The sequence below is a fragment of the Mesocricetus auratus genome, unplaced genomic scaffold (assembly GCF_017639785.1).
Source record: "Mesocricetus auratus isolate SY011 unplaced genomic scaffold, BCM_Maur_2.0 Super-Scaffold_100029, whole genome shotgun sequence".
Taxonomy (NCBI): Eukaryota; Metazoa; Chordata; class Mammalia; order Rodentia; family Cricetidae; genus Mesocricetus; species Mesocricetus auratus.
In genome coordinates this window covers 6,010,568-6,035,050 of record NW_024429210.1, presented here as the reverse complement: position 1 = coordinate 6,035,050, position 24,483 = coordinate 6,010,568, and the positions used below count along the sequence as shown (strand labels likewise).

General features: G+C 37.6%; 1 protein-coding gene and 1 long non-coding RNA gene across 3 annotated transcripts in view; one reads left to right on the top strand and one right to left on the bottom strand.

Annotated features, from left to right (window-relative positions):
* Ascc3 (activating signal cointegrator 1 complex subunit 3) overlaps positions 1-20,907 on the bottom strand; it is a 252,501-nt gene extending 231,594 nt beyond the window's left edge. Inside the window, exons 1-3 of one of the 2 annotated variants that reach the window (XM_040733169.1) lie at positions 20,689-20,907; positions 8,444-8,575; positions 5,360-5,510 (exon numbers count right to left, since the gene is read on the bottom strand). In XM_040733169.1, the coding sequence (XP_040589103.1) occupies positions 5,360-5,510; positions 8,444-8,533 (241 nt within the window). In that variant the 5' untranslated portion in view covers positions 8,534-8,575; positions 20,689-20,907. Of the gene's footprint in view, positions 1-5,359; positions 5,511-8,443; positions 8,576-9,082; positions 9,102-20,688 lie in introns of those variants that run through there. The other variant, XM_040733170.1, reaches the window with a different exon arrangement.
* Positions 20,908-21,603: 696 nt separating this feature from the next.
* On the top strand, positions 21,604-23,330 carry LOC121134713. Its single transcript, XR_005871838.1, has 3 exons — positions 21,604-21,738; positions 22,173-22,248; positions 23,179-23,330. It is a non-coding gene; the product is annotated as an uncharacterized LOC121134713 (long non-coding RNA).
* The last annotated feature ends 1,153 nt before the right edge of the window (positions 23,331-24,483 follow it).

Genomic DNA, 24,483 nt, shown 5'->3' with positions numbered 1-24,483 from the left:
CATGCTGGAGCAATACAGGTAAGCCACAGCCTCATGGCAATAAATAGCTTAATAGAAAGGGGTTAATAATTAAGAGAGAGCTAGCCAATAAGAAGCCTGAACCATCAGCCAAATAGTTTCTAATTAATGTAAATCTCTATGTATTTATTTGGGTCTAAGCCGATGCGGGACCAAGTGGAACAGAAACTCTGTCTACAACATACTTGTATTTTCCTTTGATTGAAGAATATTTAAATCAAATGATTTTTAAAATTCACTTTTTCAATAGCCTTTCCTAGTAATTAAGAAATTCTTCAAATTAGACATAAAACTACCAAATAATCCAATTAAAAATAGGGTTCATATTTAAACAGAGAATTTTCAACAGAACAATCTCAACTGGTAGAAAGACACTTAAGAAAAAGCCCAACATCCTTAGTCATCAGGGAAATGCAAATCAAAACAACTCTGAGATTCCATCAGAATGGCTAAGACCAAAACACTAATTACAGCTTATACTGGAAAAGATGTGGAAAAAGGGAACATTCCATTGCTAATGGGAGTGCAAACTTGTAAAGTCATTGTGGAAATCAGTATGATGATTTCTCAGAAAATTAGGGATCAACTTACCTCAAGACCTTGCAATCCCACTTTTGGGCATATATCCAAAGGAGGTACATTCACACCACAGGACATTTGCTCAACTATGTTCATAGAAACATTATTTATAATTGCCAGAACTTGGAAACAACCTAGATGTCCCTCAACTGAAGAATAGATAAAGAAAATGTAGTATATTTACACAATGGAGTATTACTCAGAGGTAAGAAACAATGACATCGTAAAATTTGCAGGCAAATGGACAGAACTAGAAAATAACCATGCTGAGTGAGGTAACTCAGACCCAGAAACACAAATATAGTATGTATTCACTCATAAGTGGATACCAGACATACAGCAAAAGATATCCAGCCTACAATCCACAACCCCAGAGAACCTAGAATCCTCTTCCAGAAACACATTGAAGAAGATGCAGAAATCCACAACTAAACATTGTGCCAAGCTCCTGGAGCACAATCCATGTGAGGGAGGAACGATAATATGAACAAAGGAGTCAAGACCATGATGGGGAAACCCACAGAAGCAGTTAACCTGAGCTAGTGAGAGATCACTGACTCTGTTCTGACAAACCTAACTAGACTCCCTTAATAAGTGACAAAGGTACATCTGGGACAATATATGAAGCCACTGGGAGTGGGTCCAAGATCTAACTCTAATGCACACACTGACTTAGTAGAGTCCTTCTATATGAAGAGATAGATACCTTCATCAGCCTAGACACAAGGGGGTGGGGAGGTGCCTTGGACCTGCCTCAAGGTAATGATGGGACAGACTTCCTAGGGGAGGCCTTACCCTCTCCCAGGAGCAAATGGGAGGGGGGGGAAGTGGGGGGAAAGGGAGCACAGGAAGGAGGGAGAAGTGTGATTGGAATGTAAAAAATAAATTAATATAAAAGAGTTTAAAAAAACAAAAGAATTCTTCAATGCCAGGAGAAAAAATATACATACTTTTGAAAATGAACTACCATATAACTATAAACTATAAAGTAACAAGCAATGCCATTGCTAACTACTGAGGAAGCCTAGATCCTCCAAACAAAAGATGCAAATTTAGCATTTTAATTTATAAATATTACAGTTCAAAGATATGAAGAGAATGCACCAAAACTATCTCCCCATTTTAGGAAAAAAACTAAAAACAAATCAAGACAGAATTCAAGGAAAAAAATTATGTATTCTTTAATATAAAAATATTCTGCTGCCACAAAAATACTGTTAATGAATAATAACTCCTAACATTACCCAAAAAAGAAATTCCCCAAAAAAGTGAGATATTTTTAATTTAAAGATTGAATTAAAATAGCTCTCAAGACAAATAAGTATTAAAAGTAGTCAGTTAAAAGTAGTCAACAAATTAATGAGTACTCTAATGAGTTAGCGCTTCATTGTTTAGTAAAGTAATAAATCTTTTGATTATATTTTAAATAATGAAATGTACAACAGTCAAATTTATTTTGCTTTGTACATTATGTTTAAAAGTCAAGTGATAGTTTTACCCTCTGATAATTGACCTTCACATGTGAAGACTACATTATAATCCTGCACTGCTTACTTAAATTTGTTCCATTTATTTTTTTTTAAATCAGTAAGACAGGCATCTTGGTATAAACATGTTTATAAAAATAGAGATTAAGTTCCTAATTTCTTTATTTTGTAATTATATTTTCTTTCTAAAACATCCAAACACCAACTTTCCTAAATACTACATACATACCAAAGTACATAACCTGATAACTAAAATTATCTAAAAATTCTTTTGTTTCTTTTTTGGTTTTACGAGACAGGGTTTCTCTGTATTGTTTTGGAGGCTGTCGAACCAGCCCCACCTGGAACTCACAGAGATCTGCCTGCCTCTGCCTCCCTAGTGCTGGGATTAAAGGCGTGCGCCACCACCGCCTGGCTTAGAAATTCTTGATCCTCTTCCTACCCTGAGTACTGGTAAATCCTCAATTTACAATTGATTTGCTACATTTTATCTAAATTTCCACTTACACATCTGAAAATGTTAAAGTCCCCTTTCATCTCAGTTACTTACTCTGTTCTATCATAAACTAGCTTATGAAATATACATATTCAACAGTTAACTTTGAAATACTTAGTTTGCTTCTCTATGAACCCTTTCCTGCCTTGCCTTCCTTCTCTGTCCTTTGTACAACCATACAGTGGACACATATATCCATCAAAATGCTTAACGTAAACCAGAACCCATCTAAACTACGTAAATCACTGCTGCCCAACCTATCCTGATCAGAATTTGACTATGGGAGGGAACATGAGTATATATTATGTGTATAAATGTTTACATGAGTCAGTGTATGGCAGGGTGATAGACACCTGGAAGCCTAGATGTCTTCTTCAACTGATTTTCATATCTGATTAACACTTTTCTTAATTTTACCAAAAGTAAGATACACACAAATGTCAAAACCCCAAAGAAACTAGTGGTTACAAATCTAGAAAGGTAAAATCAACAGTTCTTTCCAAGCAATGTAATTTGAATGCTGAAACAACGTAGCTCAGTTCTCATGGTTTGCATTCTGACTGGAATAAAATCATTAGGTTACTGTGTTTTTACAGTCAATGGCTTTATTCTGTCCCTGAGGAAGATATGCATTTAGAGATAATTAGGAAACTTTTTGACCCATTTGCCTGTCATTCATGACTTCTATAGTCTTTCTATCTCTACTGTATAAATCCTTTTGGTCTCTTGAACTATTTTTGTTGTTTGTTTCACTTGTAAACAGTGATTACTGGACAAATAGTCTAATTTTATTTTTTTAAACACAATAAACAATTTATATTAGAAAATTTACTTGTGGTACTTAGTAACTCAAAATTCCAGTTGTGATGTCATTAAGTATTATGAAATGTTATTACAATGGAGCTAAGGATAGTATTTTAAAAGACTTCAGCCAGACCCTGATGGCCTCAATGAAGATAACCAAGGCAAGAGGGTTAAATCAAATCAGGATAAGCCATACATTTTCTGTGTTTACTATTAATTTTTCAGTAGTCTTCAAATACAGTGTGACTCTGTCAAATGCTATCATAAACTCCTCACATTGTACTCTCCCCTAGGCTCACTCAAACTAAATTTCCTACAGCTCTACAAATTCAGAAAAAGATAAAAGAAAAAACATGCATATCCTTTACTCTGTATTTTCACATTCTAACAGTGAGGACATCAATCCAATATGCTAAATGATATACTGAAGCCCAGATACTCTTTTTTTTTTTTATCTGATGATCTAGTCTTCAAAGAAATACAATTGAAACACTCACCAATATTGGAATAAGGAAGAAAATTCTCAACCTCAGTATGTAAAGATCTAAACTCTCTCTTCAAAGAGATCCCCTGAGAAAACTTGTCCACTGATTTGCCAAGTGAATGGATTAAAATTCTAAAACATTCAAGACACTAGTCCAAGATAAGCAGAGAGAATGAACAAGCAAAGTAAGATCCTAGTATCATGAAAATCACATCCTGGTAGAAATTAAATATCAACAAGAAAAATAATATAATGATAAATATTATGAAGAGATGTAGAATAAATGTTACAGCAGAGCACTTTTAATCCCAGCACTCAAGAGGCAGAGGCAGGCAGATCTTTGGGAGTTCAGGCCAGCATGGTCTGCAGAGCAGTTCCAGGACATTCAGGGCTGTTACATAGAGAAACCCTGTCTTGAAAAACCAAACAAGGGGGGAAAGAGAGAAGAGGGAGGGAGAAAGGGAAAACTGCTTCATGACAACTTAGAACTGGGTATCTACTGAAGGTTACAGTGAGGAAGCAATGTTCTAGCTGAGTTCAAATGATAAGGAGCATCTCCAGTACGGTAAGGAAACTTTTCACAGTACAGTGAGCAGCATGTGCAGTCCTCCAGACACAAACATGGAAAGTGTGAGGAAGTGAGAGAAAGTCACCAACTCATTGGTGACAGCAAGGGTACCTTGGGGGAGGCCAGGATTACATGAGACCGAAAATGAGTTCAGAATTTTAAAAGTATAACCCTGACGAATGTGAAAAGATAGAACTACAGTAACCATCTCCCTGAGGAGGCAGTGGTCCTGCCACCAGGGATCCTGGGCCTCTGTATTCCTAATATTATCTATCAAAAATCTGGAATGACATCATGAATCTCAATGTATAAACTTGGAAATTTTATTACAAATTCAGCTATTTTACTTAGTTTTGTTTTTAACCTCTAGAAAATAAGTTTGTATTATCAAATATTATAATTTCAAATAACAATTTTCTTTAAATATAATCAATTAATGAGAATGATAGTAGAAACTGGGAACTGAAGTAATCAAAGTACAAGTTATAGCCCACCATTCACTTGTATACTAGTTTCTTGGAGCTATAAATTGTATACAATTGGTTGTTTACTTCTACCCCTGCTACACTGTCCTACATTCATTAACAGATAAGACTGTCCTAAGTAACTGTGAATATTTAGTAGGAAACTATAGACTTTTACCATCTACTACTAATGTAAAATATAGCTTATAAGGAATCTATTTAGAACCTTATTGGTTTGGTTAAGGACTGCAGGGGTGAGCGAGCCCACAATACTGTCCTTTGGGGCATGGACAGGGGTACCTGGGACAGGTGAGGATATAAGAAGAAAGGAAAAGCAAAAGCACTCCCTCTTGGAAGCCTGCCACGCTTCTCATCTTCCCCGCTTGTGTGTAAGTTCTATCCCGTTAATAAATGTATTAGTTTCTCTATTACATTGACTCCCTCGTCAAAGGACTATACCGATTTGTTTCGCAGCTTGAAGTATATCTTTTAAGTCTTCATTTATACTTTGCATTTTATTCTTCTCTAGTTTTTCATTCAAAAATTGGACTATCTTCTTCCATGTGAGCCCCAATTCTAAAACTTGTTCATGAAGTTTGGATCGTTTCAGCTGAAAAATAGTATAATATAGAGATATTCTGGTTAAAGTTTTTCTCCAATCCATTATTTAACATAACATGTATAATTTGTATTACATAATAGCAATTTTGTACTACCCAGAATTCAAAGTGGTACCTACTAGTACATAAATTAATTATTCTCAGAAGGAACATACTTTAATTGTGATTTGATAGGTCACAAACTGATCTGTGCAAGGAAAAGAAATGTTTTAAACATGTTTACTGTTTTAATTATAAAACAATATCACCCATACAGCAAAGTAAGAAGTTCAACATTTCTAAGCTAATGTGAAAACATCCCACATATTTCTTTCCTTTTTTTTAACACAGTTTATAATGACCATAAAAATACATTTTGACAAAAGGCATTTGAAGACTATTACAGTCCCCTGATTAATCAGTTCAGCACATTTAAACAGCACTGTTTTCCAAAGTATGACCCTGGAACTAAAGGTTAGTCTTAGATTGTTTTCTATATACACTCTTTTCTTGAAACTATAAATCTTTTCCTTCTCAAGGATTGATTAGAGAATGCAATAAAAATTTTATGTCAGATCCCTAGCTTTGATCCATAGGTAAAAGTCATGAAGCTATCTAAAAAAGAACTGGTGAGTCAAGCAAAAACTGTAACTTTACTCTTGCTTGTGCTGATGATGCTCATCACTCATTATTTTCCTACTTGGATTTTCTAACTTGAAATGAGGTAGGTCAAAGTGGATTAAAAACAGAACAGGAAAAGATACATCTGAAATAGACTGGCCATAAAATGACTTCACTTTACAATAAGGTCATAGATACAATGATTCACTTTACTTTCACCCCTACTTTTATATACGGCAGATATTTTCTGTGATTAAAAAGTCACATTAAAACAAAGTTCATTATACATGCCATTTTCCTTCCACAGGAGGCAAAAGTATTTAAAATACTACAATCTTAAGTGAAATGACATGGGGGAAAAGTATATAGCCTTTATGCTTTTAAATTACAAATATCTTCCATATTATCACTAGTTCAGAATAATTTGCAAGGCCCTACAAAGGTAAAAACATAAAACAAAATATTAGATATTAATATTAAGAATACAGATCATAATCTTATATTAACTACTGTGAAAAACAAACAATCATTGTGAAGATCGCTTTATGGTCTGACACAATACTGCATCATTAAGGAAAAGTATACCAAAGACTGGTAATAAACTGTGCTATCTGGGTCAAGCTTTACGTGAAGAAATTAACTGTAACACTTTATAAAAACTGCATCAATGACGCTTCAGCCTACAAAGAAATCATGTTTTCACTCTACAATACAGTCATCTAAGAAGCCAAAAATTAAAAGAAACTGCTTTAAATTTTTCTTTTAAAGAAAAACATTGAGGTCTTCATCCCCCATATAATAGATACATCATGAGGACTATAATCCTTGACCATGCTGCCAAACATTTAACTTTTCTACCAAAAGTCAACATATCACTTACAGATTTAAGTCTACATAAGTTTCATTTTTAATATGAAATATTTAAGTATGTATATATATATATATGTAAATGACTACAGCTTTTGCTCATTTACCTTTTGAAGGACTATAATATAATCATATTCAGAAAGAAATATTGCAATTTAAAGACTTAAATGAGTAAACTCCTTGCATATGCAAATTAGTCAAAATCTATATATTATGAGCTTAACTGCCCCGCCTCAAAATTCACATTGCCATCCTAACCTCCATGACCTCAGAAAGCCAATGTTAGGTTATAATCCCACCTGATTGGTTTAATTACAGAAAAATGAACCATGCTCAAGGATACCAGGGGTAAGCTTCTATAGAGGAAAGGTTCTAGAAGATACAATGCAAATTCTGCTATCTATAAGTCACAGAGAAGTTTCCAGGAAAAAGAATCTCTGCCTTGATTCTGAACTTTAAGCTCCAGTAATATAGAATACAAATTTTTTGCTGGCAGAGCCACCTACCTTATGATATTGTATATTATTCTATACAAATTAATGAACCATAGATTAAGGACTTTTCTAAGTCTCACTTGCAAATACTTTACATAGAATTTAATAAGTCTTAGTATAATTTACTTTTTATAATGTTACATTTATAATTCCATATTATTTATTTTACAAAACTTACTTACATAAGTTTTTACTTATAGAAGAAATGCACTGTGAAACCACATACCCAAATTGGTTGCTCAGAAATTACAGTAACTGAATCAATCTGAAAAGTGACTGGCATTCTTCCCATTACTCTCCAAAGTGTTAACTACACTGTCCATGTGGTAATGATGTTTACTGTGAAAGTTATGTATTATATGTATTATAAAGCTGAGTCATGTAAGGAAGCTTGTGCACAGAAGTCATTTTCAAATAGTTACATTACAGTTAAAAGAATCTGGGGCTCCATAAATTTTTATTTCTAGTATTTATTTCTAATCTTTTGATCATAAAAAGGCCTTACTGCCTTACTATTAACCTCTTTAAGGGTTGAATGTACTCTTACCAACTGTATGGACAAGTCAACTATGAGACCAACTGTGGAGCTTGAAATTAGTATCTGTATGTTCTATGTTAAGGTACATAGTGTTTTTATCACGTGTGAAGAATTTAACAAGAAATCTAAAACCACACCCAGTTGATTCAAAATAAATGTAAACTAAATCACAAAATTAACTGTAGTAGAGGTCTAAACAACAAAAAACATGAAGGCCTGTTATTTGATTATTCCCTTTGATAACAGTCAGAGTGCTTAACATAAGTATAGTTCCATGAAAACATCATTATACTCAAATCTCCTTCAAGACAGAAATAAGATAAAATGTCCATTCTAAGCAGATACAACTTAAAAACAAAAAGCAAAAGAAATGTCAAATACCCATACTCTTTGTTTTTAATAATTTTCCACTTAAGAGCATTACCTTTAAGTCAGCCACTTCTTCATTATAATTATCTTTCTTGGTGACATTTGAAAAGGAGCGCAAGGCTCCTGTGAGCCGAGGTAAAACCATCTTTTACTCAATCAGTGATCCATAGAAATACGAAATTCGAAACTGAAACAAAACACAATGATATTTATCTGTTTAGAAATGACACAGGTCATCAAACTCAACAAACTGACCTACATAAGAAAAATAAAAAGCTCTAAGAGCACTTGCTACAATGCTAGCTTCTTAAGTACAGAATAAAATCCCCCAGCACATAATAATCAAAAGTGCTGAAAATAATCACCATACTTCAAAAAGCATTGTGTATTTTAGATGTACATCTTGCTGTTTAAAAAATTTATAAAATGGGTCTTTAAAAACATTTAATGTTGTTATTTCTCTGAGGATTATTGGCTAATAGCTTTTAAAGTTAAAATATTAAGAATATCATGGTATTTGGTGATTTTTTTAAAAATAAAGATATCTGTATATATCAGTCAATGATAGTTTTCATTGTTTATATTTTCCACTAAGCACAAGTTACATAATAAGCAAATTACAAAAGAATGGATGTTCCTTTCTGGTATTAGTAATACTTTAGCTGGATGTGGTGGTGCACACCTTTAATCCTACCTCTTGGATGCAGAGGCAAGTAGATCTCTTCTATATTCCAGGGCAGCAAGAATGATATACAGAGACCATGTCTCGAAGGAAGGAAGGAAGGAAGGAAGGAAGGAAGGAAGGAAGGAAGGAAGGAAGGAAGGAATAAAGAAAACTTTGAAACATGATTTGTACTGCCTAATGCCATAAACCCCTGAACCCACATAAGCACTTTCTTCCATGAGCAGAGGGCATCTGCCATTCTAGTTCAAACCTTTTCAAGTTAATTCACTCCATTTCTTTCCATCAATCTCCTCTTATACTTTGGCCTTTATACCACCACAGAAATACTAGCTTTAATGTTACAGACTATGGGACAGAAAAAGTTGACAAAGAAAACTGTACTATTTTAAAATAAGAGAAAATATGAAAAAAGTAAATATTTGTTAAATACGAAGTGTGTATGTGTTACATTACTTCTGAAAAATTCCATTTCTTAAAATGTTCCAAAATTAAGTTTTAAATAAACAAAAGCTCCTAAGAGACACTGGTTATGAAAAAAAATCAAACTCAATGTCTGGTAACTTGGACATTCTGAACAAACTATTTGAAAAGTATCTGGTATATACAAGATTATATTTCTTAATGTGAGATGTCCATTTTTGCAAGTACCAACTTATAAGAACTTTAAGTGGGAAAAGGAAAGCAAAGTAAAAACTGAACTCATGTGAAGTAGTATGATAAAGGAGTATCCACAAGATGATTATTTTGCCAAGGAAAACAGCAACTAATTCTCATAGAAACCTGAAAAAGCAAGTATTACCAAATGTTCACTATTCCAATTTTTAATTCAGGACAAATTTTTAAATTTTTTTTGTCTTACTGGTTTTCTATTAGTTAATATTTTTTGAGGGCTAGAGAAAGAATATGAAGTTGGGTGGGTAGATGGGTAGGAAGAATCTGTGAAGAATTAAGGAGAGAGAAAATAATATATTGTATAAAAAATTTTTAATTAAAAAATGCAGCAGCCACCAGACTCTTCCTGCCACCACACCCTGCAGAGGGAACTAGAGGCAGTACAAAGCAGTCAGCATCATCGCCCACCATTCCGGTCTTGCCCCTCCACCTTCTGGTAGGGAGGGAGAAAGGGAGGGAGGGAGGGAGGGAGGGAGGGAGGGGGAGGAAGGAGCATAGAGCCTTGAACCCATACCCACCAGGAGAGGGAGAGGCCCCACCTATACCCACTGGAAGAAGTGATGGGAAGACTACAGCATAAGAATACATCCAACAACAGAAAGACTTATATGACAACACCAGAGTCTAGGAACTCTACAGCAGAAAGACCTGAACATCCCAATGCAGATGAAACAGAAGAGAATGACCTTCAAAACAACCTCATGAAAATGATAGAGGCCCTCAAAGACAATATGAGAAAATCCCTTAAAGAAATAGAAGAAAAAACAAACAAAAAAATGCAAGAAATCAACAATCTCTTATAAAAAGCAAGGAAAGTCAAGGGGAAAAAAAAAAAACAAACAGATGAAGGCAACAATTCAAACAGTTCAAGACCTGAAAACTGAAATAGAGACAATAAAGAGAACACAAACTGAGGGTATGCTGGAAATAGAAAAGCTGAGTAAATTATCAGGAACTAGAGATGCAAGCTTAACCAACAGAATACAAGAGATGGAAGTTAGAATCTCAGGCATTGAAGATAAACTAGAGGAAATAAAGAAAATCTTAAATCCAACAAACCCTTAACACAAAATATCCAGGAAATATGGGACACAGTGAAAAGACCAAGCCTAAGAATAATAGGTATAGAAGAAGGCGAAGAAAGTCAGCTCAAAGGTGCAGAAAACACAAAATCATAGAAGAAAACTTTCCCAGCTGAAGAAGGACATGCCTATGAAAGTACAAGAAGCTTACCAAACACCAAATAGACTGGACCCCCCCCCAAAAAAAAGAAAACTCCCCACACCACATAATAATCAAAACATCAAAAATACAGAATAAAGAAAGAATATTAAGAGCAGCAAAGGAAAAAGGCCAAGTAACATGTAAAGGCAGACCTATCAGAATTACACTTGACTTCTCCATGAAAACTCTGAAAGCCAGAAGGTACTGGATAGATGTTCTACAAACACTTAAGAGACCAGAGATTCCAGTCTACATTACTATACCCAGCAAAACACTCAATTACTATAGATGGAGAAAATAAGATATTCCGTGACAAAACCAGACTTACACAATACATATCTACAAATCCAGCCATACAGAAATGTCTGGAAGGAAAACTCAAACTGAAGGAAAAAGCATAGGCCATAATCTCACTTTACCAAAAGGCAGAAGTAGGGGTAAAATTCACACACAATACCACCACCAAACAAATGAATCCAAAACAAACAAGAATCAACAATCAATGCTCATTAATATCCCTCAATTTCAATGATCTTAACTCACCTATAAAAAGACACAGGATAACAGAATAGATATGAAGGCAGAATCCATCCTTCTGCTGCATACAAGAAACACACCTCACCCTGAAAGACAGACATTACCTCTGAGTTAAGGGTTGGGAAAAGACTTTCCAATCAAATGGACCTAAGAACCAAGCAGGTGTACCTATCCTAACATTTATCAAATTAGACATCAAACTGAAATTAATCAAGAGGGATGAATAAGGACATTTCATATTCATCACAGGAAAAATCCATAAGAATGAAGTCTCAATTCTGAGCATCTATGCCCCAAATACAAAGGCACCCATATTCGTAAAAGAAACTTTACTAAAACTCAAATCACACATTAAACCCCACACACTTAAAGTGGAGACTTCAACACCACAATCTCACCACTGCACAGGGCCACCAGACCGAAACTTAACGAACTTGATCTGTGTAGACCAGGCCAGCCTTAAACTCAAAGAACCACCTGCCTCTCTGCCTCTAGAGAAGGCTCATCCATTAAAGGCTAGGCTCACAGCGAAAATATACCTGTAAACTTCTAATTTTAAAATATAATTTAGATAAGCATTTTCTAACTCTCAAATCAATAAAATCATAAAAAAAATCTTTAAAAAAATTGCCAGGGCCCTAGATCAAAGGGGAAAATCTAACAGATGAATGTAGAAATAGCAAAAACGTGCAATCATTTAACTGATATTTGTGTTTTTTCCTTTGCTATTTCATTAATTTTATTCTTTCTGTTTTTTTCTTTATATGTATTTTTATAAATACTTGGTTTTGTCATCCCTCCCCATGTCAATCCCCCCTACACACATCTGTCTCCTAACCCTTCTTAAACCGTTTGTCTTAATGTTCTATTGCTGTGAAACAAATGAAAACATTTAACTAGGGCTGGCTTACAGTTGCAGGGGATTAGTCCTTTATTATCCTGGGGTGAAGTATGGCAGCACACAGGCAAACACAATGCTGGAGAAGTAGTTGAGAGTTCTACATCAGGAAGAAAGGCTTGGCCTGGGCCTCTGCAATCCTAAAACACACTCACAGTGATACATTTTCTCCAACAAAGCCACACCTCCTAATAGTGCCACTCCACGGAGACCAAGCATTCAAACCTATGAGTCTATGGGGGTCATTCTTATCAAATCACCACATTTCCACACCCTCTACCTTAGGTAACCTTTTCACTTTCATAATGTGTTTTCTCTTATCCTCTCCTACCCTCACTTACCCTTAAAGATTTTCCCCTATCATATGTTCTTTTCTAGTTTTATAGTGCCTATATATACTAATGCCCACCTAAATAGACATATATAAAACTCAAGATATAAATATGAGAAAGAACATGTAGTGTTTTGTCTAGGCCTGAGTTACCTCACTCAATATATTTTCCAATTTCATGTTTTTCTGCAAATTTCAGTTTATTTTTCTTTATAGCTGATTAGCATTCCATTTGTATGTGTACCACATTTTCATTATCCAGTCATCTGCTGATGAACATGTACATGGTGATATTTTGTTTATGATCTAACAAATAAAGCTTGCCTGAAGATAAGAGTGCAAGCTATCCACACTAGTTAGGCATAGAGGCCAGGCAGTGGTAGTACACACTTTAATTCAGCACTAGAGAGAACTATAAAGCAGGAGGAGACAGGAGTTCAGTACAGTCTAAGGTTTGATGCTGTCTGGAGATGAAGTCTGAGGACAGGATCGCTCCTTCGGTCTGAGCATTGGTAGAGGTAAGAACTCTCTAATGGCTGGTCGCTTTGCTTTTCTGATCTTCAGCTTTAACCCCAATAACTGTCTCTGGGTTTTTATTGTTAATACCAATTAGAATTGGTGAAACACATCTAAACAGATTCCATTTTCTTGCTGTTGTAACTAGAGTAGCAATAAGCGTGAATGAACAAGAATATCTATTAGTAGAATAGTCTTCTGGATATCTGCTCAGGAGTGGTACAATACAACTCAGTTACATGGTAGTTGTACTTTTATCATTTATTTAATTGACATTTCTTTACTAGCACTTCCACTACATTTTGAACACCATGGTGTTTATGGACCATGGTGAGCAAAATCAATCTAGAGTTCACAATGAGCCACAGCATAAAAGGGGAAAGAAGTCAATTAAACAAGCTAACACAACGCAAAATAAGTGAATTAATATAAAACCTGATATAAAAAGTAGCAATAAAGAACATGACTAGAAACAGAGTGGATGTGTTTAACAAAACATGAAAGGAGATGAAGATGGAGAATCTCTGAGACTTCAAATGTGAAGAGCAAATCAGGTATAGAGGGAAACATACACTAGCTGTGTGGCGAGGATAAGCCACATTCAAGGAACTGAAGCATATTACTAGAGTACAGCAGTCAGAAATTGTATGACAAACAATGGCATCTGACAGACTAAAATCTTCAGAAAAGACATATTAACCTGGTTAAATTTAGCAACTATCATAACAGCAAACAAAAAAGGAAGGAAGGAAGGAAGGAAGGAAGGAAGGAAGGAAGGAAGGAAGGAAGGAAGGGAAACGATGAAAAGAAAGATCTCCAAAAAGTTTTACTTGAACTGTATTTAATTAGGATCATTAAAACTATGGTGAAAAGAATGGACCAAACCAAGGCAACACTGGAAGCAGAAAGATTAGGAAGTCTTCGCAGAATTTCTAAATGAAAGATAAGCAAGCTGATAGTTCCTGAAAGGAATAACGGTGATTTAGAGAAACGTGGATAAATCTAAGTGATTATGTAAGTCAAAATATTTGGTTTGTTAATTAACCATATTTGTTGTGGAGGGAATAAGCAATTTAACAAAACAGGAAGATACAGGAATTCATTGGGTTTAAGCAGAGGATTAGTTTGTTTTCTCTTTAAATGTTGTCCTAGGTTGTTGTTTCTATGATTTGAAAACATAACCAAAATCAAGTTGAGGAGGAACAGCTTTGCTGTGATAAAAACCATGACCAAAGCAACTTGGAAAGGAGTGTGTTTACTACATCATCCTACACCTTAGTTTACCATAAGGTAAGTCAGGGTAGAGGCAGGAATTGAAGCAGAACCACAGAAGAATACTGCTTATAGGCTTGCTCAGCCTGTTCTTTTACACAGCTCAGAATAGCCTGCCCAGGAGGGGAATGGGGCACCGCCAACAGTGAGCTGGACCCTAGCACATCAACCATTAATCAAGAAAACGCCTCACACCCTTGCCTACAGGCCAGTCTTCTCAACTGAGAGATGAATCCAACCTGGGTCAAGATGACAGAAAACTAACAAGCACAGATATGACATTCAAGTAAAAGTAACAGTAAAATTAGTCAGGTGTAGAACTCAGGAGAGAAGGCAAGTTTTAAGAAAGACATGAAAATCACCAGTAAAACCACATGGAGAAATTTAAAAATTATGTACATATTAATGTGAGTGAAGTAAGAAAAGACAACAGGAAGTGAAGACTTGGATGAACTAAACAGGCAGAAAAGATTTATAAAGCTGACAGTTCCTGAAATGAATAACAGTGATTTAGAGAAACATGGATAAATCTAAGATATTAACAGCAGGAGGCCATAGAGTCCAAAAGCAAAGAAGTATGATATGCCACCAAAACAAACGAAAGAGAAAGGTCTAAGATAGGGGTTAGTCAATTGTATAAAATACTATAAAAATATATAGTAAAATGTCCACCAAAATACATTTTTCACCAATGTTCTTCAAAATTCAGCTTTTAATACTGTATAATATCTCTTTTAAAAAGGTATTAAACCACCTTCAAACTTCCTAATATACTTACTCATCTTTTTGTAAATATGGAAGCCAAACTCAACCAGTAATGAGGACATGCCACAAATCAATATATTACCAGCCTCAGACTGTCCATTTAATACCAGAGTGTAGAAGTAACGGTGTTTCTTGCTGTTACACACTACTTTTGCAGTTTCTTGGCCTGTGCATAGAAACTCAAAACATACTAAATGATGCAGAGCATTAATCTGTCTGAAGATGATTATTACTACTATTAGCCCAGTCCTCAAAATATAGAGCAGTGGTTATCAATCTTACTAAGGTTATGACTCTTTAATATAGTTCCTAGCATTGTGGTAACCGAATCATAAAATTATTTTCGTTGATACTTCCTAAAATTTTGCTGTTATGAAACATACTGTAATCTGTGATTTCTAATAGTCTTAGGCAAACTCTGTGAAAAGGTTATTTGGTTCTCAAAGGAGTGGAAATCCACAGGTGGAGAGCTGAATATAGAGCACACTAATAATTTTGAAAAACCCTTCAGTCCTTTAAGAATGCTCACAGACTGGAGTGATGGCTCAGTGTTAAAAGCTACCGAAGTTCTGTTCCCAGTACTCACATCAAGCAGCTCATAGCTACTAGTAATCCCAGTGTCTTAGCATTCTATTGCTGTGAAGAGACACCATGACCATGCATCTCTTATAAAAGAATGTGTTTAACTGGGCTTGCTTACAGTTTTCAGAGGTTTAGTCTATTATCATGGTGAGGAGCATGGCAGCACACAAGCAGAGATATGTTGCTGGACAAGCAGCTGAGAGTTCTACATCCACATCTGTAGGCAGCAGGAAGAGAGCTAGACACTGGGTCTGGCCTGGGCTTTTGAAACCTCAAAGCCTACTCACAATGACACACTTCCCCCAACAAGGCTACAACTTCCAATCCCTCTCAAGTAGTGCCACTCCCTGATGACTAAGCATCCAAATCCAAATGAGCCTATGGAAGCTGTTCTGATTCAAATCATCACACTCTGCTCTAGGGAACCCAACACCCTCTTTCTGGTCTCTGCAGGCACCCACACTCATGGTCACATACATAAATACATAATTAAAAATTTTCACAAAGAATGTTTAGTGAGCCTCCTGGTCCTGAAGGTACTACTCCACAGCAGTTCATGAAACGGAGGGAAAGAGGAGGGAGGGAGCGAGGGAGGGAGAAGGGGAGGGAGAGAGGGAGGGTGGGAGGGAGGGAGGGAAAGAGGGAAGGAAAGAAGGAAGGAAAAGACAAAAAAATCCACTGGAAAAGATACAGTGGAATTATTTGTGTATGATATCAACCTGAAGTTAACATCTTGAAAAACATGTAGAAGTTTATAATTAAGTTTATTAACTCAACACAAAAGGTAGATTTATTCCTATTAATACACAGGAGAATTTAACACTTTTATAGTTCCATCTGACAAGGCCAAAAGCAATCTTAACAGTAAGCTTGGATTTATTCTTTTGTAATACAAATTGAGATTTTTCACATCAATTTTGTAAGTCATTTTTACTAACTATTGAAAAGTAAGTGTCTTCCTACCCATTCACTTAACTTGCAATCTATGAAAATGTCAAGTTTTGGTAGCTGCTTCCCTAAGTACCCAATAATCCCAAAACAGATTACTTTCCTTCTTTTAAAGTTCAGGTTTGGTAGGACAGGTATTATGCAAATTAAGAGGTTTAAGTTATGGGTTTAAAAGTTGCCAACAACATAAACTAGGTGTATTAAGTATATTTCTGTAACTTGAGGAAACTGTGTCAGAAGTTTAGCAATTTAGTAGTCAGTACTAAACTTTCTGCACTTCAAATATCAATTTTCACCAACCATCAGTTATCAAATTAAAATATAAAAATGCTTACTGTTAACCATTAATTTTTCTTATTACTAGGAGTTTTATTTATGTGCCCTACCATAGTATAAGCTTTGACAATAAACACAACTCCTAATAACTCTCTTTGGAGAGTAAGAGTGAAGAAAGATTGGCTAAAACTTAACAAAAGAAAATTTATTAGCGAGGGTAGTCCTATGACACAAACATTCATTCCATCAAATTCAGACCTGTGTCTCTCCTCTCTCTCTCTCTCTCTCTCTCTCTCTCTCTCTCTCTCTCTCTCTCTCTCTCTCTCTCTGTGTCTGTCTGTCTGTTTGTCTCTGTCTCCATCTCTCTCTCTCTGTGTCTCTCCTCTCTCTGTCATTACATTCAAATTCAGATCTGTGTTATATTCTGTCTGTCTATCTTACAAATTAAGCTAGACTCCCATTTATGTTCCCTACATTCATTAGGTTTGGCTACTGTTCTTTCACTTCTGTAATTCATTGCAAGAAGAATTCTTAGTAACTTCATTTTCTAATCAGTAAAATCAAAGAGAACCACAAACTATTTCTAAAACCCCTTTCAAGATGATTAAAACTTGATTAAGCAGAATGATGAAATAATGAATTAAAATCTCCTAATCAGTTTAAGGTGTCAGAAATAAAACTTGTAAAACATCACAATAAAGCAAAATAAAACTAAGTGCTTTCTCAACCTCCCTTGCCCAAGTATATTAACAAAGAACTTCTTAAATGATAGTGTTGGGTTCAAGCTTTATATAGGGACTACTTGCCAGATGTTGAGCTAGACAAAATATACAAGAAATACTCCAATGCTTACTTGAAGTAAAAGACATGCTTTCTGATGGTTGCTAAATAAGTATGAAGTACAGACTCAGAATTCCTTATGTGAAATGTTTGAAATTAAAGTGCTCCCTATTGAGGCTGTTGGATTTTAGAATATCTGCACGTAAGAATGAGATTATATTGATGGGGACCCACAATTAAAATAATTTACCTTTTATATTTTATACTCAAGTCTGAAGTTGATGTTGTTCAATATTTTTAATATGATGTAGAATTACCAACTTCTGATGTCGTATCAGTTTTTAAAGACTCAAATACCAAAAAGCTTCTGCATGGCAAAGGAAACTCAGCAGAGCACAAAGACAACCTACAGAAGAGGAGAAAGTCTATACCAGCTATACTTCAAAAGAGAGGTTTAACATCCAGAACTTAGGAAGAATTGTACAAATTAAATACTAAGGAAATAAAACTGTCAAAAATCAACAAATGGGCTAATGAACTGAACAGATAGTTTCCAAACATAACAATAGCAAAATTAGTTATGAAGTATCAACAAAATAATTTTATGGATGGGGGTTACCACAACTGTATTAAAGGGAAGCAGCATTAGGAAGGTTGAGAACCACTGGTTTAAAATGTCTGTCAGTGCAGTCACATAATCTCAGACAAAAAGAAAAAACCATGTCTTATCTCATATGCAGCTACTAGCTGTCTGTGTGTTTTGTGCCTGTTCCTGCCCATGCACAAAGGTAAACCAAGGTTCAGTGAAGATGTAAAAGGGAGAAGGGTTAATATTAGGTGATAAGGAAGAAATGATGTGGGTAAATTGATACTTGAGTCTTGAAAGAGATTATATAGCTTTTTTTTCCATTTTAATTCTGTCACAGATTTTTTGTTTTGTGGTAGACACAGTGAGTGAAAAATTTGGCAGTGAAAATGTGAAGTCCAATGTGAAGCCTACAGTTTCAGAATACTGTAACTGTATAATACATTTCAGATCTGGCTAATTCCTCTGCACAATGTTCTATTTTATTCACAAGTTCTTTATAATAAAGTCTTTTTTTTTTTTTTTTGGTTTTACGAGACAGGGTTTCTCTGTATTGTTTCGGAGGCTGTCGGTCCAGCCTACCCTCGAACTCACAGAGATCCATCCGCCTGTCTCTGCCTCCCGAGTGCTGGGATTAAAGGCATGCATCACCACCGCTGGGTTTATAATAAAGTCTTAATCACAAAAATTTAACAAGGTTTGAGAGCACTTCATAGTTTGAGTTTTCAGGTTAAGGGTGTGTAACCAATTCCTTATTCTCTCCTCAGTAATTCTGTATTTGTTTCTGTACGTGTTCACAAGCTAAAAATTTAATTGCACATAGCTACCTTCTCAAAGTTGAAAACTGTTTTCCTAGAAAGGCTTCTAGAAGTTCTCTTCTCAAGAAAGATGATATAAAGTAATATATTTACTGTGTATTTACCGTATAGGCTCCTGATGAAGTGTTTTGTGTGCATACTTCCTATACTAGAAGCTGGAACAACCACTTTAAATACTAAAGAAAAAGAAGAAAACGTTCCTCTGACAGAAATTAATTTCCAATTGCTGAATTACGATTCCTCCTAAAAAGATGCTTGCTAATGAACTATACAAAGTTCTATGAGAACAGGGCCTTTCTATGTCCTAGGCCTCCCACAGTGCCCGGGCTTGAATGAAGACTGAGTGGTGGACTATTGGATGAATAAATAAACCAATTATAAAAAGAAAACTATTTGACAAGAATCAAGAAAATTAAGTTCTGAAATATTTATTCATTCATATATATATAACACTTAACTACATTTAATTGACGTCTCTACGAACATTCTAATGGAACACTAGTATTATTACCAGTGTGGCAAAACTAAATATGCAGCATGATAGAGAATGTGAGACTAGAACTAGACTCAGGAGCCGGAATTGTGAACTTGATAAAACTAAAATTCAGAAAATAAGTGTTTCACTTATGAATCTGAAAAGGATGAAGAGGACAGTGAGTATTCCATCGAATAGCCCAGGGACAAAAAGGAAATATGGTTACCAAGTAAACGGCACCTGGGATAGCAAGCGTATCAAACTCCTGTGAGACTAAACTTCGGTTTCTTTTAAAGCAAAGAAAAACAAATACATGAATCCACTGCATCCCACCAAGAACTACCTCACCTACCCACAGCACCTCACTAGCGTACTGGTTTGTTTTTTTAAAAAATCGTACTCTATATTCCTCGACTGCTAAATTCATCCACAACCATCAACTCTATAACCCAATCTCTATAACACTTTTCTGTGTAGTGGGGAAAATTAACTCACAGATTTCCCTTCCAAAATCTACGCGAAGGAAGTGTTTCCATGGCTTTGAAACATTAAAAAAAAAAAATGAGCCGGGCGGTGGTGGCGCACGCCTTTAATCCCAGCACTTGGGAGGCAGAGGCAGGCGGATCTCTGTAAGTTCAAGGCCGGGCTGGACCGACAGCCTCCAAAACAATACAGAGAAACCCTGTCTCGTAAAACCAAAAAAAAAAAAAAGAAAAGAAAACGGGTTTCGCACAGAAGAGAGAGATCTCGTCTAGTGGCCACGCCATGTGCGCACCCGTGAGCGATCGCTCTGGAGTTTTCCATGCCACCCCCAGCTACAAACTTAGGTGAGCCGGGACGCCCGGCGGAGGGATGACAGCTCGATGCGCCTGGACTCTTCCGGGCTCCGCCCCGCCACACACTCCAGTCCCCGCGCCCGCCCTCCCCCAGCTCACCTCAGCCCCGCCGCCTCACGCGTCTCCGGCCTCCGGGAGGGAGGTTAGCTTCCTCGTCTCACTCGAGCGGAGTGGAGGGCTGCGCTGCGCCCTCCTCCGCAGCCCACGCGGCCGGCGGGGGTCGCTCGCTACCACCGCGTAGCGCTGGAATGGGGCCCGGCCGGGACAGACCCGCAGACACACCGGTCGGCGCCGAGCGACGCGGAGAGGCGGGGCGGGGCGGGGCGGGAGCGAGCGACACGTCATCGGCCGCGACGCCAGCGTCGACGCGTCAGCATCTCGCCGCGCTCGGCCCCGCCCACCGAGGCGAGGTCCGGCCGCGGGCGTGGGAGGGGCAGACGCGGGAGAAGGAGGCGGGGCCGTTGGAGGAGGCGGAGCTACGGGAGGACGGGAAAGCGGGCTGTGGGAGGAGAAGGCGGGCCGTAGGAGGAGGAGGCGGGCCGCGGGAGGGCGGACAAGGAGGCGGGCAGTAGGAGGAGGAGGAGGCGGGCCGCGGGAGGGCGGACAAGGAGGCGGGCAGTAGGAGGAGGAGGAGGCGGGCCGCGGGAGGGCGGACAAGGAGGCGGGCAGTAGGAGGAGGAGGAGGCGGGCCGCGGGAGGAGGAGGCGGACCGCGGGAGGAGGAGGAGGAGGAGGAGGCGGCGGAGGAGGAGGAGGAGGAGGAGGCGGGGCCGTTGGAGGAGGCGGGGCCAAGGGAAAAGGAGGCGGCCCGTGGGAGGAGGAGGCGGGTAGCGGGAGGGGGCGGGCCGCGGGAGGAGGAGGCGGAGCCGGAGGAGGGGGCGGGCCTGCGGGTGGAGGAGGCGGGCCTGCGGGTGGAGGAGGCGGGCCTGCGGGTGGAGGAGGCGGGCCTGCGAGTGGAGGAGGCGGGGCTGCGGGAAGAGGAGGCGGGGATGCGGGAGGTCACCAGGTCCCCTGACTTTTTTCTGCTGGGCTTCTGGGGCGGGCTCAGGTACCCACCTACCCCCATCCCCACCCCAGCGTCCAGAGGCCTGGTCGTCCCCACCCCTAGCCCCGCTCAAGTCTGAAAACTGCAGAGAGGGAGGACACAATCGTGAGTCAGAGTCCTGTGGTCGCTGGAAGCTTCCGTTGTCCCTGCCCCCCCCCCTCAGCTCTAGGTGCAAGTTTCGTTTTCCTTAAGTTTCATGTCTTCTCAACTTTGTACTTCTGAAGTTATTTTATTTTTTTGGTTTTACGAGACTGTCGGTCCAGCCCGGCCTTGAAGTCACAGAGATCCCCTTGCCTCTGCCTCCCGAGTGCTGGGATTAAAGGCGTGTGCCACCACTGCCCGGCCTGAAGTTATTTCTGACCTTCAAAACAAAACACCTGGTGATACCCTAGTTGATCTGTCAAATTTAGAAAATCTAATGTTAAGTTTGGACTGATGAGCAAGGACGCAGACGTGGTATACTTTGTCACCCCTACCCTTCCAGTTCCCTTCTTCCCTGGGTGATGTGTCCTAATACTTACCAGAGCCCTTTTTTATAGAAGCAGCCAATATTGATTGAATAATAAGCTTCACTTGCCAGAAGCACTGGAAATTCTGTATTCTAGACTGACTGTGGTAAGACTTCAATCACGGTAGAATTACTCCAGTTATTAAAATAATGAAGATAACTCAGGGAAAAGGAATCACGAAGTATAAATGGAGTTTGGTAGGATTCAAAAAAAGGAAAAGTTACTGGAACTGTAAAGAATATGAAAGAACCATCATGTGATAAGGGTTTGTTTTATGTGACCTGAAGTTTTATGAAAACATATCAAATTCTAAGAGTCTGTTCTTACACAGTCCAAAGAGCTGTATGCACCAAAGTCCCAACTGCTACATTTCTATGCTTACATAATAGAAATTTGGGGAATATCAAGAGAATTAGTGACTGGATTTGCTAAAACTTTTCCCACTCTCAAGACTCGAGGAGTTTGGTTCTATGCAGCCTTTCAAAAGTCTGATGTTTAACTCATTTTGCCACCAGACTAGAATTGGGAAACCTCAAAGATTCTTGGTCTCACTCGAGAAAGAATTCTAGGGGAGACAAGAGACTTAATCAAAGGAGATTCATTATAATAAAAAAGCGTAAGCAGACTCCTGACTGGGGAGGGGGAATGAATCTGGAAAAGTATAGTTGGTGTGAGTTGGATAAAAATATTTTGCTAATCTTAGGCACATAATTGTGAATTTTCAGAACTTGAGAGAGCATTTCTAGGAAGCTAGCAAGGAAGAGTAATTTATCAAACATGGAATTATGGAACCAAGATGACGATTCAAGAGTGGTGTGTACATTAAAACTGCAACTATAAATGAGATACTAATGGTTTTCAGAGTCCCTGCAGCATGCAGGTAACATTCGTTTAAAATACAGCTGAAAGTAATAACAGGCTGGCACCAGCTAAATAAGGTCAACATCAGATTAAATATGTGTTTCATTTTTCCCTGTCTCCCCAACCTGCACAGTAAATGAGTCAAATGAGTTGTTGTTTTGTTTTGTTTTTTAAGGAGAAGAGGCCACATAATAATGAAGAGGTATTTCAGCTTATACCTGAAACTGCATCTGCCCTGTGCTATTTCAACTTATACCTGAAACTGCCATCAGTCAGATTTAGCTTTTCAAATAGAAATGTGACTTGTCCAAGAAATAAATAAAAATATATACCAATATATACCATGTTTTAAGAATTAAGAGGAAAATAGTTTAAACTGTCAACTGTTTTTTGTATTGAAATAATCTTTTACATGTTAGGTCAAATGAAATTATTCCTACTGTTTTCAATTTTTTTATCCCTTTTATTCTCAAGAAGGCCTTCCAAATGTTTACTGAAAAACAATACTGAATACAGCTCCTAATTTGGAGGAGGAAGAGTGTCTAGAAAGCTTTTCACAAGCAAAGCATAACTACACTCTGATAATTGGCAACCTATCTGTCTATATTGAGAGGTTACTTCAATATTTTTAATTTTATTTCTGTGTATTGATGTATTTGTGTGGACACATGTGATCTCTCTGTGTGTGTGTGTGTGTGTGTGTGAGAGAGAGAGAGAGAGAGAGAGAGAGAGAGAGAGAGAGAGAGAGAGAGAGAGAGAGAGAGAGAGAGAGAGAAATTTTTAATACATTTTTCCTCAGGTCCTTTAAGTCTTTTCTTATATGTTTGGTTGTGAGCCTAGCTTTTAACAGCTAAGCCATCTCTCCAGCCCAAGTCTTTTTTTATGAAAGAAGCCAATAAAACTATGGTAAATGTTTTATTACAGTAATATATATCAGTATGCCACTGATCTTCAACTTTAAAGTTTGTGCTTTTCAAACTTTAAAGTTTGTGCTTACATTCAGGATAAGCAAAAAAAAAAAGTCCAACTTTCAGCTTTCATACTTCATCATTACACAGCTTGTTACTTTTGCAATAACAGCCACATCTCTGTGAATCAAATGTGGATATACCTCAGGAAATATGAGAGGTAAAGGCCATCTACAAAGTTGGAAGTAGAGTCTCACCCTCATTTCTTTTTTTTTTCAAAATTCACGTCTTTATTAGACTGCATGCACTCTTCTGTGTACTTATATATTGTAAGCCATGGTCTCACCCTCATTTCTAAGACCAATTACAAGTTTGAGAAGGGAAGGAAACCTCTGGAGTGAAAATTTGCTGGAAAGACCCTGAGTTACTAAAGGGAAAGCTGGAAACCCGAGGCTGCAAGGAAAGTACAGGTAAGCAGAGCATTTCAAATGTGGAGTTTCAGTTGTCTTCAAGCTGTGAAGTCAACACGTACTGTTCTGACACCTATGTGGATAATATGCACAGCACAGTCA